At 40.7% G+C, this 16,756-nt stretch overlaps 1 protein-coding gene across 5 annotated transcripts in view; it reads right to left on the bottom strand.

The window, feature by feature from the left end:
* The window catches only part of HECW1 (HECT, C2 and WW domain containing E3 ubiquitin protein ligase 1), a 270,071-nt gene that overhangs the window by 194,067 nt on the left and 59,248 nt on the right, over positions 1 to 16,756 (bottom strand). Inside the window, exon 2 of one of the 5 annotated variants that reach the window (XM_074890150.1) lies at positions 9,183 to 9,240. The exons of the other annotated variants lie outside the window; for them this stretch is intronic. Within the exon in view, the coding sequence (XP_074746251.1) occupies positions 9,183 to 9,209 (27 nt within the window). The 5' untranslated portion in view covers positions 9,210 to 9,240. The remainder of the gene's footprint in view (positions 1 to 9,182; positions 9,241 to 16,756) is intronic. 5 annotated transcript variants of the gene reach the window in all.

Below are 16,756 nucleotides of genomic sequence, written 5' to 3'. Positions count from 1 at the left end.
TCCTGCTTCGGATAAAAATAAAGGCAAAACTCCCCCTGACTTCAGTGTGGAACAAAGTGACTTTGTAACGCAAAGGAAAACCCATATAGATGCCAACAGCTGCAGTTAACAAGGGCTAATCCAGACCTGGAAAAGCGACAATTCACATTTTAACTAAAACACTTCAACCATTTTCATCCATGCTACAACCTGTTCTTTTGGAAAACACATTAGACCAACACATAGAGCAGCAAGCTGCATTTCAGGACAAAGATCACAGCAACTACTCTTAGAATGAGATCTCAAAACATAGAAACAACTCTGTCATTTGATGGGTTAGGATTAATTTAAAATACAATCATATTTTTAGACCACGATACCTGAATGTTTTTTCCTATGCAATTATAATAATAGAATCCCAAACTTTTTTTATTTTGTCAAAAGAAAAGAAATCCCTCATGGATTTAAACTGGAACATAAGACCCTGAAGTGATTCATCATTACTGCATGTTTTTTGCCTGATGTCACTGGAGGGCAGAATGAAAACTGCCTGGAAGTATTAGGAGTTTGACTGCCACATTTAAGCATGCCTGTTCTCAACAGACTGACTTCTTATGTTTGTATACTCTCGGGGAGATTATGACAACGTCCCCACATTTTTTGTAATTACATATTTTTAAATATAAATATCTAGAGTTCATTATGTGTTGGGGTATTTTTTAAAGAAAAGATCTATTATAACAAAGTTTTGGAGGAGCAAGAATTCTTATTTTACACTGAAAAACAGTAAAGAAAAACTGATTTATGCTTAGTAATGCCTCAGATCCAGTATGTTATTCTTGAAAATAATCCTTACGCCATAAAAAACTTAATACTACTGATAGAACCCACAAGGCATAGTTTAAAGGGTGAGATTTCTCTGTTTATGGGCAGGTAAAACTAGCCTCAGATACTTATCTGCAAACCTACTTACTGTTTCATCTTTATTAAAAATTGTTTATGGTTTGATTGTATAAATCACAGTAAGTTGCTACTACAATTGTATTCATGAGAAGGTAAAGAAACTGGGCAAACTGTCCCAAGAGGGAATGAGTAATTCTGGTATTACAGTCTCTAGTTGAGGAACAAGATTCAGATTTTACAAAGAGAACATGTGGTGGCTTTATGTAGGGCACAAAAATAATCCTGCATGAGAGAACAGAAGCTGTGTTCGGGGACTCTGTTTTCCTCTGGATCACTCTAAGACAATTCTGAGCTACAGGTCAAAAGTTTTCTGGGGAACTGCTAGCCAAGGTTAGATGAAAGGTAGCCTGGTAGTCTACCCCTTGAAAGCAAGTATGGGCATCAAGCAGATTTTCCAAGGAGAAACCACCCAGAACAACTGCAGGAAAACTAGATCAAGTAGGGGAAGAAGAGCAAACTGGTGCAGGCTCCTCCAACCAAATACAAATGTAGAAGAGAGACAAGCCCTGCTGACCACTATCACCAAGAGAATCTGGACCTGCACGTAGAGATGGGCAAGTCTCATTGTGACAGTATGATTACTGACTTACTTCACTGCTAGTACACCTCTAATACAGTAACTAGATACTACTATGCTGTATCACACAGTCATATGTACAGGCATGTACATCTGCTCATATTACTGTGTGAGGTTCTAATTTACTTTTTTCTCTCTCACTCCAGCTCAAAAGGGTTTGGGGTCCTGTGTTTAACAAGGTTTCATGAGAGTTTTCAAAGAGGAAGAACATCTGCAAAGGTTGTATTTCACTCATCCACAGACAGAAGTACAAGAATGGTTCTGAATGAAGGTTCAAGCCATAGTTTCCTTTAATTTTAACAAGGACCATTAGTTAGACTTAACCCAATGATTTTTTGCTGCCATTGCCTCACAGAAGAGAAGTAATTACAGTTTTTAAACACTGCACTTAAAGTAAGGCCTAAAGGGGAAATTTTTTAACCTATTTTTCTAGTAACAACCCCTCTGTCAAGGAAGTGTCCTAAATCCATCAAGGATTAGGTTCTAGGGCATTGTAATGAAAATCTAGAGTTTAATTTATTAGTATTTATAGAAGCCTGCACAAGTAAGCAAGTTGGAAAACTATTCAGTTCTGCAGGCATTAAACTCGAGTTCTGGAAAAAAGACCGAGACATGTACATCATCACACAGCAAGGCTGCGGCCACACGAGCGGCCATACCCTGCTTGGATGTCTTGGTGTGGGACTTGGTTCTGTTCTCCTAAGGACAATGAGAACTACCTACAGTCCCATGCCGTGCACAAATCAATGAAGCACACTTTGGTCCATGGATGCTACTTTTACATTGACTGTATTACTATCTGGATAAAACGCTATTCAACTTAACCTTAGGGAGTTAAACTGGAATGTCAGTGAGGTTAAAACTTGACTTTCGAACAGGTATTTCCATTTCAGGTTTTCAAGCACTGAAAGAATTTATTTGTTTATTGGGTTTGCATGGCAAGGTTTCAGTAGCAGCAGGGCTACAGGGGTGGCTTCTGTGAGAAGCTGCCAGAAGCTTCCCCCATGTCCGACAGAGCCAATGCCAGGCGTCTCCAAGATGGACCCGCCGCTGGCCAAGGCCGAGCCCATCAGCGACGGTGGGAGCGCCTCTGGGATAACATATTTAAGAAGGGGAGAAGAACTGCTGCGGCAACTGCAGCCAGAAGAGAGGAGTGAGAATATGTGAGAGAAACAACTCTGCAGACCCCAAGGTCAGTGCAGAAGGAGGGGCAGGAGGTGCTCCAGGCACCAGAGCAGAGGTTCTCCTGCAGCCCGTGGTGCAGCCCATGGTGAGGCAGCTGTGCCCTGCACCCAGGGAGGTCCACGGGGGAGCAGAGACCACCTGCAGCCCGGGGAGGACCCCACGCCAGAGCAGGTGGGTGCCCAAAGGAGGCTGTGACCCCATGGGAAGCCCATGCTGGAGCAGGTTCCTGGCAGGAGCTGTGGGCCTGTGAAGAGAGGAGCCCACACTGGAGCAGGTTTTCTGGCAGGACTTGTGACCCCGTGGGGGACCCACGCTGGAGCAGTCTGTGCCTGAAGGGCTGCACCCCATGGGAGGGACCCACGCTGAGGCAGGGGAAAAGTGTGAGGAGTCCTCCCCCTGAGAAGGAAGGAGCAGCAGAGACAACGGGTGATGAACGACTACAACCCCTATTCCCTGCCCCGCTGCTGCTGGAAGGGAGGAAATAGAGAAATCAGGAGTAATTAAGCCCGGGAAGAAGGGAGGGATGGGGAAAACGTGTTTGTAAGATTTGGTTTTATTTCTCATTATCCTACTCTGATTTGATTGGTAATAAACTAATTTCCCCAAGTCAAGTCTGTTTTGCCCATGACAGTAATTGGTGAGTGATCTCTCCCTGTCCTTATCTTGACCCACGAGCCTTGTTATATTTCCGCTCCCCTGAGCTGAGGAGGGGAGTGATAGGGCAGCTTTGTTGGGCACCTGGCATCCAGCCAGGGTCAACCCACCACAGTGCAAGACCTCCAAACAGAAAAGACACTAATTTGACAAATTTATCACTTGTAACATTAGCTTAATGGCCACATACTAACGTTTCTGGTACTTTTTCCTCTCAATATTAGTGATAAATTAACTTGGTTGATGTAGTTTTCTAACCTTTAACCAAAAGCCAAATGTTTGTACTAAAGATATTCAGGTCTAATTCAGAAAGCATTCCTGGAAACAAAAACAAACAGCCCTGTTAACAGCAGAATTAATGAAGCTGTTTTCCTGCAGAGCTCTATCCTTCATCACCACCCAACCTCTACTGAAGTCCCAGCTTTTTCCTGTCCATTCCTCTGCAAAAAAAAACACCCGAAGCAAAGGTATAGACAATCCCAGCGACTGTCCGGGCTGCTGGAGCGGGTGACAGATGGGCTCTACCTGCCTTTCCCCGCAGCCCCAACTTGGGTGTCTGTCCTCTCCCCAGCCCTTGAAACCTGTCGAAAATTCATTATCTCAAAGACAACTACTCTTCTCTGTTTCACTTGTAATTAGCCAGCAGCTTCAAAAGTAGTTAGGGAAGGGAGTGACAGGCAGACAGAACGTGCACTCAGAGAAGTCTGATCAGCCCAGGAAGATAGGCTATAAAAAAAATTGTACACAGCCTCACCAATTCAATTGATTACTCACACAAGGGAATTTCCTCATGTATACAGAACTGCAGAAACAGGTTTTATGATATTTCAAAATCCATTACAAAAACATAACAGAAATCAAACTTCAGTGGGAACAGGACCTGCTCTAACATACAACACAAACTATTCCCTTTCCAGCTCCATTATTCCTAATTACAGAGTCCAGTGTGTTCTCATCCCGGTGGAAAATTTTAGTTACAAGTGAAACAAAATACATTTATATTTTCTTTTTTGGATTTTATGACAGATTTCCAGCATATAAGTAAATCTGGTGTGAATTTTTTTCTCCTGTGTTAAAGAAGGCATCAAGTGTGTCATTTCTCTTCAAGAAGAAAATTCATAGAGGTGAAAACTTAGTGTCATGAAGAATGGACTAATTTAAATTGTACAAATAAGTACAAAAAAAATCTCATTTATATTTTTAATTTTCAAATTCCCAATGCAATTAAAGTATATATTCACGTAAGGGTCAGAGATAATGTATTAGACAGAGCTTTCCCAGTATATTGCAGAATAATTTTTTTCCTTATGCAACTAACTCTGTAAATGGTTTAATATTAATAAAATTAAACGTTCATTGATTTTAATTAGTCTTTTACGATATAGAATTTCACAAAGTAATGGATTTGTTTCAGCCAGTTTCTCTGTCGGTTGTAAAGAGATAGGTCACATTTTGAGAAGACTTAAATTTCTCAGTGAAATCAAAATATTTGTGCACGTCAAAATCAAAGTATTTCTGCATAAAGGCAAAGCTGCAAAATGCTATGGAAGCAATGTAGATGGAAATTCTGAAAGTTAAAAGCATATTTGTATTTTACCAAAAGAAATTATAAAGCCTTGTCTCTCAGATTTTTTTAAAGAACCATGAGTTTCTAGCTGACAACAGTCAGTAGAGCAACGACATTTTAAAGCATCCTGAAAACTCCAAAGGCACTAAGTACAAACATTGTTTCTGATGCCATCAACATACTGCTCTCCAGTACAGACAACAGCTTGCGCATGTGGATCCACGTAAGACTTTTCCGTTCCTCTGAAGTGAATTCAGCCTAGGCTCAATCTCGCATGTCTTGGATGTGATGGAAAGACTCCTGTTGACTTCAACAGGCTTTGAAGCAGATCCTGTCCCATTGGGTCATTCGGGGTTCTTTTAAATTCCTAGATACTCAAGGTTAGACGTAAAGCACCATCTTCACAGCCTTCCACTTGTGTGATATAATGGGGAGAATAGCAAACTTATCATCAAATTTCCTTGCAAGTGCTCTTTTCCTAATAACTTGAATGATAGAGTTGTTCAGTGCTGGTTTTTAATGCATGTCTTTTGCTTCTGCTGGTGCCCTTAAACCCCCTGGTGCTTTCCCAAACGTATAGTTATTCCCTTACAAGGCTGGCAGATAATAAGCAAATACAGAGAATTGTTCCTTCAATTAAACTAGTGCTGAAAATAGGGACCGACGTAAACAGGAAGAGGGAATTCTGCCAGAAATTAATCTATTTCTTAATTTCTCTATTAAGATAATTATCATACCAGCCAATATTTATATTACTCTAATTAAAAAGACATTAGGAGAGCAAGGGCTCTGTTTTGTAGCTCCACCTCTTTTCCTACCACTGCCTCCCATCTGCTGCCTTTGCCGGGATCACCAGCATCTAAACTGAGGGTCTACAGGACAAGTGGGGGGGTTTCTTTCATACTTGCAGGTTGGCTAACCACCAACCCCTTTGCACCCAAATGGATGTTGGTGAATCTGTTGGCTCTTCTGTCTATCAGACAAACATACGAGAAGAGCTGCAAAGTCTAAGACACACTCATTACATCTTTTTTGTTATCATTAGCAAAAAGAAAGGCAATGGGAATGCATAAGGTACAGTATAAAACACAGGGGTTGCAAAATGCTCTATTTTGGATGTGTGGGAAGGCTTTTGGCTGGGAAATAGCTTTCAGTACAAGTTCTACCTGTGTGTGCTGTTTTATAAAAAATAATTCCTATAACTGATATTCTTGATTTTATTTTTGCTCAAGAACTACACTGAAAAAGAATGTTTGAAAGATTTCTGTATGTTGAGTCCTAAATAAACCACAGGTAACAACTCGACACTAGCAGTGTTTGGCACAGGAACAGCATTAAATCTTTTTTCCACGAGCAACTTGTGTGATTAAAACGATGAACTCCACACATGCTAAACTCTAATTAAGGGCTTTTTTTTTTTTTTTTTAATGAAACAAATAGCACATGTGCTATAGTGGTCACAGAAGCTGATTTTTATAAGTGATGGATCAATGTAAGCCCTCTTCCCTAATGAAGAACTAAATCCAAAGCGGAAGGTTAACATGGTTAAGGTTAACATCTTTTAAATGCCAGAAATGACTTGCAGGAGCCACCACATACTAGAGCACTAACTGCCTTTCTAACTGAGACCTTGCTTTGATTGTGCCATTAACTTTCTTTTTTTTTTTTTTGGCTGCATTTCTAACTTCTCATTCCAATCTTTTATAGCCTGCATTGAGATTTGGACACATGAATGAGGCTAACTTCTCTATATTGGTTATACAGTTACAGGAGAGAAAAGGGTGCTCTGAAATACCACTAGGAGCATGATTTTATTCTGTTGACTATACACAGGGTATATGTAGGGAAACTAATTTAAGAAACTAAACTAGGTACTTAAACACAGGGCTGAGAATAGTGCTCAGGCCTACCCAAGAAATTTGGAAGAGTCCTGCACTCCCTGTGCCCAGCGAGTCTTCATCCTGCTAACAAATACGGGCACTTACCTCAAATGCCTACACACAACTCAAAAGGCTTATCTGAAAGGTCAAGTAAATGCCCTTGCAGGTACATACTGTTCATTGCCATAGACTAAATCATGCATCTGGTTTGCTTTTCCTAAGTACTCCATACTGAGACAGAGAGGGAAGCATTTTTTTTTAAATAATGACAATACAGGAGAAAAAAAGTGTCCGGTAACAGCTGGAAATACTGTTAAAAACTTGGTTCAACATGTTTTCCATAGGGAATGAGGAGAGGGGATGTGGGACAGGGGACTGAGGAATGACTTTCTTTAATTTAAAAAGTGTTGGGTTTTTTTTTCCTCCATACATTAGAGTGGTAGAAACAGAGCCAAAGCTGCATTTTCAGTTAATAAATTTTGTCAATAAAAAGTGATATATCTAATAGACAGCACTTTGTGACAAGTATTTATGATTTGTATCTCTTTGGTACATCTGAATACAGCTGTCCACATAGACTGGAGACCAAACTTCTCTTAAAGAGAAGACTCCCCTGAGGAAACAAAGCATCACAGCCAGTTGAATATGCTGCAGCAGGCAGTTAGTTTACCTTCTTCCTGCTGTCATGTCAGCAACCTATGTCTGACAGGATTCTTGGTGGGAGTATTTAATACAACTTCCAGTATCTCCTGTGTGTTGTATGTAAGGGCCCAAATTTGTTAACACACTTTGGTAGCCACAAGAGATGTGCTTCTTTAAAACCTGGGAAGATTCATCACCACAGATGAACTTGAAAATGCTGCGAAATGTGTTATGCACTCTGCTTTACTAAAAAACCCTATTCTCAATCCTTTTGATATGCCTTCTGCTATTAAATATGCCCTTCCTTTTGAGACTCTTCACTTCAGAAAAAACATGCAATCCTACGACATAACCTTTTTGGAAGGATATTTCATTTAGTTTTAGGACTGTGGCCTAGTTGAAATAGATTTTTTTTTTTTCCAGAGTAATAAAAGAAACTGCCAAATACCTCTGAAGATGTACTTACCTGATGCAATAGCTGCTAAATTCAAATTGTCATGTGAAATGTCAGGCTGTGAATAGTTTTCATAAGCTAGAACATTCAAGGATCACTTTTCACCAGAGTCTTCCCGTGACTCTTCACCCCATTTTGTGAGACTATGCACTGTACGCACATACATCTGAGAAAGTTTCACACTGCGTTTAGTGTAGAATACCACTGAGTTTGCAGCTATGAAAAGGTGAAAGGAGAAGTGCTGTTGGACACGGTCACACAGATTCTCAGTTGTTATCATCAAGAGGCTGCATGTATTTCCTCGGCAATTACAGCACTGTTTAATTTGCACAGAGGCTCAAAATACCCCTCAGCAAAACTACCAGAGCCTGAGGCTCTCACTGGCTACCACAAAGTGCAAAACTTCACACTGAAAGGATACGTCCTCATGAAACTTGAAAGAACATAATGACCTACTACATACGTGGTTGTTCACTGAATTCTTACTCTTCACAGAATTAAAGTTATTTGGATGATTAATAACAAAGAAAAATGTAGAAGCAAACACACAAACAAATGCCCCAATCATAACAACATTTCAATGACACAAATAACACTAGATAAGCTTTAATGCACATTCTGGCTCTCTTTGATAATGCATGACCATTCAGAAGACTAAGCTGTGCAGGAAGATGCATACAGCAGCAGTGTGTTACGCATGCACATAATCTCGCAGGTTCCTCTACTAAGTGGTTAGTGCCAGTCAGACATTCCTGCATCTCACACATTAGTGTCTACCGTGATGGCTGATTCGTGTGTCGCGATGACTCAGAATTAATTCACGGTTAGAAGCTGCAGGTTTCAGAAAATGCCTTGTGAAGGTGAGTGGTTGATGCATTCTGTGCTTTGCCTACGCATGGATGCGTGCAACTGCAATGTTACAGTTGCCTGCTGCTCCCAGGACCTCCTTGCTATGGTCTTATAATTACCATGTCTTGATTCAATAAGAAATCTCGGGCAGGCCACAGAAAACAAAACCAACACTGACATCAGATGGATGCTTAGCAGGTTACAAAAAAAGAAAACAAAACATAAACAACAAAAGATCACTTCAAATGAAGCTTGATTGGACGTGTTGTTGAAAAGGTGCTCAAATTACCTGAACCACTTTGTTTGATCTTAAACATGGACCGGGGGCAGCTGCAACGAGCTCCGAGCTTTGGCACATTCCATTATATGAATGGTAGTGAATTTATAATGGAATGATATGGATGGTTTTTATAATCAGAAAAACACACTGACCTTAACACTACACAGGTGGAGCAGCATAATGACCCGCCAATTGTAAGCGCATCAATTCCTGGGGAAAAGTTCAATGAGGTTAACTCAGCATGTATCCCATAACCAACATAAGTGACATTTTAAAACATTGTTTATTTCCACCAAAACCTGTCTTTGCCAACATTTTATTAATCGATTGTTTCACTGTTCGGTACTGAGTATATCTTACCCATGTTAACAGTGAACTACATTATGTTCCAGTAGAGCTAGATGTTGTCATACATTTCAATGCTGAAATACATGTGTTTAAAAAAAATAAGAACAGTGATAACTACAATAAACTTTTCAGACTGTATGAGATTAAGCATCATATTCATTTAATTCAGGAAGAAACTGAAAGAAGACAAAAGATACCATCAGCAGACCTTCAGCTTCATTGCAAAATCCTCACACGGAGTGAGCTCAGATGAGTGTCAGCCGACCAGCATTTCCACTTCCCATCAATTTATTGGAAACCTTGGATATATGTGGGGACCAGCCACAAAGGAAATAAATTTCAGTGTACCATATTGGAGCTGACTGCATATCCAACATAGTTCGAATAGTCCGAGATCAGACCGCAAAACACAGTGAACAAAATTCTGCATCTCTAATCAAACACAACCGGTTTTAAAAATCTCACACATTACAAAACGATACAGAGAGAAGCTATTAAACAGAGAGAAGCCTAAATCTGAATCACGGAGAGCTAATCAGCAAGGAGAGAAGGCTCTCCAAATATGCAGTAATAAAACCTTAAATTTAAAAAAAAACAAAAAGTGAAAGTCATCCACAATTCAGCCACAACAACATTTATGATGTCTGTATTTCAGCTCATTCTCCCTCCTTCTCTTTTGTGACCAGGGCACACTGACACTTTACAGCTTCTCCACAGCACTAGCAGGGAAAGCACCGCAGCAACAAGGCAGTCTGATACCCCATCTCACATCGCGCACGTCTGGAGACTGTTGTCCCACCCTGATGTCCATCCCCACTACCAGTCTCTGCTGTGCACTCAATGACAGCTGAGAAGGCAGAAAAACCCCAGTCTTATAACATGATCGAAACCACTAGTAAAATTGTCAATTCAACAACAGCATGGAAATGAAGAAGAGAACCAACTGTGATGGGCAAGGCAGTGGATTTAGGAAGAAAAAAAAAATTTATAAAACAAAACAATGCCATTTGATCATACTCCCACGAGACTAAAAGGCTTTCAAAACACATAACAGCCATGAAATGAAACAAAATAAAAGTACACATTGCTTTGTCATCTCCCTCTGCCTTTCAAAAGGCACTAAATCTCATGGACATTACCCATTTTAGTCCCAGATTTACCAACTGCCTATAGTCTGGTGGCCCTTTGCTTTTACTGAAAAAGCATATTTACACTGGAAACAAAGCAGGGTGATCCCAAAGTTGGGCAAAGAGCCACATCATCTTGAAAGACAATTTCAGAGAAGTTAATCCACACGCACACTTTTTTCAGCTGTCTGTTAGGAGAGCACACAACAAAAACTCTTCCAAATAAGGAGGACTGTAAAACCACTTCTCACAATCGCAGTCACCATGAATTTTCTTCAGCCACACAGAAGCTGATTTTAGACTTAATAGCTTCACCCATAGCAAAAAGTAATATACTACAGTATTTTCCTTACCATCTCTGCTGTTAGTGATTTGGGATAAAAGCACAGGCCTCTTCTTAAATCAATTCTAATGCAGTTTTCACAGAGAGAAAGTTTCATTCTCCATAGGCGATGTGAAAAACCCACAGCCCCACTCCTACCTTCAAAGCCACCCACACCATACCACCAGGCTATGCAGACCAGGGATGCTGCACAACCAAAGGGATGCTGTACTGAGCGTAGCTGCAGCGCACAACACAACCCCAAGGTGTTGCAATAAATGAAGTTTTCTCCTCCCTCCATCCTCAAAGTGTCTCAGCATTACAGACCTCAAGTCACTTCGTTTCGGAATGGGAAGCAAAAATAAGCTGATATACCTATCAACCTAAACTGCCTGGCTAACACATCATGCAAAACCTATACTGAGCCACCGACAGCATTTTTTGCAGAGATAGCATGTGTTGTGATGCCTTCACACATTTAATCCAGAAAGAACAGGGTTTGTAGCAAGCCTGACAGAAGCCCCAGCTGCCGTCACCCCATCCAGCCTTGAACACCCCACGGGGCAGCTGAGCTCCAGTGCTGTGCTGTAGCTGGGGCTCTGGCCACCCTGCTCCAGGACAAGTGGCACGTGTGCCTGTATGTGTTCAAACTTTAACAGCAATAGATAGGAAAAGCACTCTTACATATGAATAGATTTACTCAGGGGTACATTTATGTTAAATGAAGTGCTTCAGAAATGTAATTACAGTTGAAGTGCACTTCAGGTAAATTGGAGAGCCTGTGATCAGATGACTATCATTGCTCTGATGAACACTATTTTCTGGATTTCTTTGTGTCTGTCTCTGGTCACCTATGAACTCCTGGCTTTACATTTAGATTGCACATCTCATGGCACTTTTGTTCAGTTTTCATGTGGCACTCACAGAGCATTTGCCCTCTCCTTCTCAGTCCATGACTGGGTCTGCCAGTTGCTATTGCAGTGAAAGACTAAAAAGCACTTACTTCAGTAAATACATACACAAACACATCATCTCAAGGGCCAGGAAAATCAGTAGTATCATGTTGCAAACTGTATGATAAAGAGGTGAGAGGGATAGACTAAAGAATACAGGAGCTGTGCTGTTTGTGTTGACACTAGTCACAGCCTGAGTACCTATTCATTTTCTGGCTGGGAACAGAATTTTTCAACAAAATCAGCTCTGCATCCACATAAAATGAGTAGTTTCTTCTGAGCTCTCTCTACGAGGTTAGGATGATCCAGGAAAAAAGTGAAAAGTAGGAAGGAGAGTGCACTCAGCAGTGGAGTTCTCCTAACTTATTTCGCCTTCTGAAAACACTGGCCAATTCAAGTTGATTCAGTTGATGTTTACTACCTCCCTGATTTCTGTTTTTATCTCTCTCACCTCTTCTAACACCTTCTCTTTCATCATCCGTCATGTAACGTTAGGGTTTCTTGATTACTATCCAGCTCTGACAAGCCCAGCCATGCCTCAACCCCTCTCCCTTCAGGTTTCTTTTCTACCTTGCCTTCTCCTCCTCCATTTTTCATTCCCTTCTGGTTTGTCCCTCTCCCTACAGAAGCCGTTGCTAATCTCTGCAGCTGACACTTGACCCCTCCATCCTGTCTCTTAGGCAGTGTCTGAGTACCTTCTATTTTCTTCTGCTTATCATACAAGTATATTAACATCATCTTTATGCATGCCATGCCCTGCCTGAAGCAATCCTAAACCTCATATCCTGCTGGTACCTGCCATCTTGTTTCAAATCCCTACTAAAACCCACTTTTTGCAGTAAATGTTTAGGAAATAAAAATTAAAACCCTGATCATGGTAAAGTGGCATGCAAACGACTAAAACCAATACATACATGTACACACATCTATTTGTACATGACTACATTTCTACAGTATCCTTGCCTCCTGCTGCTGCTCAGGCTTTCTATATCGCTTGCTCTTAGCCCATGTACTGTTCAGTGCCTTGGGGTAGTTTGTATAGTAATTAGCCCAACAGATCTCCAGTCATGATGTGCAGTACTGGTTAGTAACAGCTCAGTCTTTGTAAGAAAACCCATTCAAGGCTGAAAAATTATTTCATTCAGTGGTCAACGGCTTGTTTCTAGAGACAGCGAATACTTGTGCTCAGTATGACACCACCTGCACAGGAGCCGACAGAAAACAGGCAACTGCCCGACTATTAAATGGAGCACCACACCCAGCCAGGCTAACAGAAAAGACAACACTTTTCCGTCAATAAACAATTCTGTTAACAATAACAGAAAAGCAGAATGTTCTTCCTGCAGATACGCTTTTCTGCCACTCCCTTCTTCGTTTGCCCCTGCCAGCATCAGCCCCAATATGCTGTTAACAGCTGCCTGCTGCATAGTTTGAGCATTGTCTTTGCATTGAAGGGATTGAAATGACATTGAAGAGATCAGAATTGTTTTTTTAACCTCCAGTGATTGATATTTGAAAGGTATTTGAGTTTTTATAAAGATCAAAGAAAGAAAGGTAGTACTAGTTATTTATGCTGGAAGTGTTCCTTCTATCTTAACAAATGAAAACATATAAAAGAAACTCCTGTATTTTTCAGTTTTGCTAGTTATACCTGCTGGCTGGTGCCATTATTTTAACACACCTCAGGAAATATGTAAAATCCCTTAGAATAAATGCTCAGGTTTGTGACTGCAAAACAAATACTCATGTATAAATTAGCTAAGTATCTAACCAGTATACAAATTAGACATTTTTCTTTTCCCTTCACTAGACAAAAAGAAAAATAACGTCATCAGAAAAATAATTAATATGTTAATTGAGGATTTTAATTGCCCAGAGACAAACCTCAGTTGCCTTGAAATCTGGCTCAAAATTAGTTACATCTGTTGTGGAAAGCACTCTAGCTTTTCCAAGTAAAGGCACAAAAATCTGCACATATTAATATAAAATTAAACCTCTGATTGTTTTACACCAAAGGCAAACTGAAAAGATAGCAACATCTTCGTGCCATTTTCAGGTGAGATCCTCCATTTGCTTGTCTGCAAATCTACCACATTGTTCTCAATTTGCAGCCCAGTCTTGGAAGGCATCAGATAGTAATACTAACAACAAATAGGTGACATTATTATAAAAGCTGTATTATAATCTATGATATTTGGGGGTTGGACTAGATGATCTTTAAAGGTCCCTTCCAACCCAAACCATTCTGTGATTAAATGCTGATGTATTAAGATGAAGTTCAGCACCTAGGTCCTGAACCAAGACCCTTCATGAAGCAAGGAGACATATGAGCATAGAACAAAACCTGTGATTTCTGTCCCTAATAAGGTGACATCTCAAACACATGCCCGCTAAGACCATGAGATGAACAGAGACTGAAGAGAAAATAAGACAGTATTCACTACTGTAGTAAGCTGTACTTAGGACAGACACCAACCATTTGTCAAAATGTTCGACACTGCAGAAAGGAGTTTTAAAAAGAGGGAAACAGAATGATAGAGTATTTCCTTTGCCTGACATGCAGGAAGGACATCAAGGAAGAGCCTGTGAAGATTAACTGAAAGGGGGGGGTCAAGAGTTCCAGGGATGTTGGCAATGAAGGCTGATCAACAGTAGTGCTGAACTCTTGGTGTGGAAGGAAAGAAGGAAGGGTGTCCACAGGTCACGAATTCCTCTGAAGATGAGCAACTGTTTGATATATTCTGCAGAAACAGGACCCACCAAAGCAAAAAAGGGGGCTGAGAGAGACAGAAAATACAGTCAGAGGAACATGCTCTGTAGGTAGAGGATGCTTCCAGCAATACTGTGGATAGATACAAAGTGAGGCATGTCCATTCCTACAAAGGATATTGCAATAACAGAGGCTCCAGAGAACAAAACACTAGACAGCAACGAACTGGAGAGCTCCAGAAAGCTTCTCCTGCAGAGCCCATCTCAACCAACCAATTTATTTTCAGCATCTTTTCTTATCCTCAATGGAGAGATCAAGTTCTGAAAGAGCACGAAATTCTTCTTGCTTTGATGAGCCTCTGGGAAACTAGGTTTTGCAACAACCTCTCCCTCCTTCTCTGGATTCTGTCAGGCTATTCACCAAACTCCTTGGCTGTATATGTAACACTACAGCTACTGACGGTGCACAATGAAAACTAAAGCAAGTTGGTATTATTGCACCAATAGGAAAGGTCTCAGTTAGGGCTGATGTTTCTGCATCACCAACATTAGGTATCCCCGTCTCATATGTGGTGAAATGATGCATATGTCCGTTTCCACCTAACATTTTGGACAGCAATGACATTTTCCAGAAGAAGTGGTCCATAGATATTTTTGATTATTTGTTCCACTTTCTTCTTCTTTATATGAAGTAATTTTCATGCTGGTAACAGGCATCAACAGTTCAACCACTTGGCACGAAAGACTTCTGCAAGTTCTGGGACAGTTTCACAAACAGCAGCTGCCAAACTTCTCCTAGAGCTCTGCCACTGCGACTCAACAGTGGCCTGAGTAGAAAACATTTTGCTTGACGAGGTGGAACTTTGTACACCACCCCATCTTCAGATGGAGTAATTTCTCATCGCTCCACTGGCTCCAATGCGCTATAATTAACAACTGGTTGAAGGGACTGGCTTCAAGTCTTCAGCCTCTCCCTGACAATCGTGATTTTCCTAGTGATGTGGATACTTGGCAGTACACTGACTTAAGTAGAAAAACAGTTTAACACAGTCCATCAGCCATTTGTGAAACGAAGTTGGATCTGAACTGCTGTCCTAAAGGATCAATGGAATACTAACATCTGCAGATGAGTTAATGCTTACCAAATGAATTTTATCACGGAACAAACTGTAAATGTCAAGCACAAGGAAACCAGACCCATCGCCCAAAGAACCAGGCACGAATGAAGAGTCACATTTGCATCCCTTATTCTATCTCTATAACCCCATACTCACAAATGCAATTTCAGGGTCTCGCTAGAAGCATCCTTTTGCTAGAGCAGAAAGAGATGAGGGAATACAGCAGATTTGAACAAACAGCACACGTGACAGTCATGCAGCAAACTATTATGGTATTTTGTATTTAAGCAGGATGTTAAAGCTATTAGACCTACAGCAGGAAAAGGTACAAGACAGAAAACTTTATTTAGCACTGCCTAAACGCCATTACTCCCCTCTGACTGCAACAAACCACTGAAGCCTGTGTCTGCAAAGCAGCATGCTTCAAGTATAACAAACTGCTGCTGGACCTCTCTGGAGCTGGCAATCTCCTCAACTTATCTGATGAATTGTGACACAGAAACATCCAACTATTTACTAGCAGCACCAGCAGCATCTTCCCCAACTGCTCAGTACAATGATCAGTATCTGCAAAATACAGCTTACATTTAATTGGGAAAAAAAAAAAAAAAAAAAAAGAGGAGGAATAAAAAAGCAAGCAGCAAGCTTCTACTGTAAATGATAAATACCAGACCTTTTTACTCTTGTTTCTAAACCACCACCCGAAATCTTAAGGCTACGCTGCCACAACGCGAACCCTCCTAACTGCTATGCAGGCAGCAGATGAGGCTCAGCATCCTTATTGTTTCAGTGGAATTACCCTGCGCCCCACTGCAGATATAACCACGTGCTATAAAACAACAAACTGGCACTATCTATGCCAGTCATGAATTACCATATTAAATACTGGGTTTGGGTAGTTTACTAAACATGGAAGTTATGGTAAACAGATGTTTGCGATGGATCCACTATATAAAAGGATTTTGCAAGCTCTGGGCCAGGCTGTGATGCACTAAACTTTTATTTGCTTTCCCATAAACACTGGCAAAGGTTAACACAACAGCAGCTCCGTGAGTCATATTTAGAATTGCACCACTCACTTCTCCAAAGCAATATTTACAGGCCAAGTTGTTAATGGAAGATATAAAAAGGAAGAGATTGAAAATCTTT

Source organism: Strix uralensis, chromosome 1 (genome assembly GCF_047716275.1).
Source record: "Strix uralensis isolate ZFMK-TIS-50842 chromosome 1, bStrUra1, whole genome shotgun sequence".
NCBI classification, from domain to species: Eukaryota; Metazoa; Chordata; class Aves; order Strigiformes; family Strigidae; genus Strix; species Strix uralensis.
This window is presented reverse-complemented; position numbering and strand designations above follow the sequence as displayed.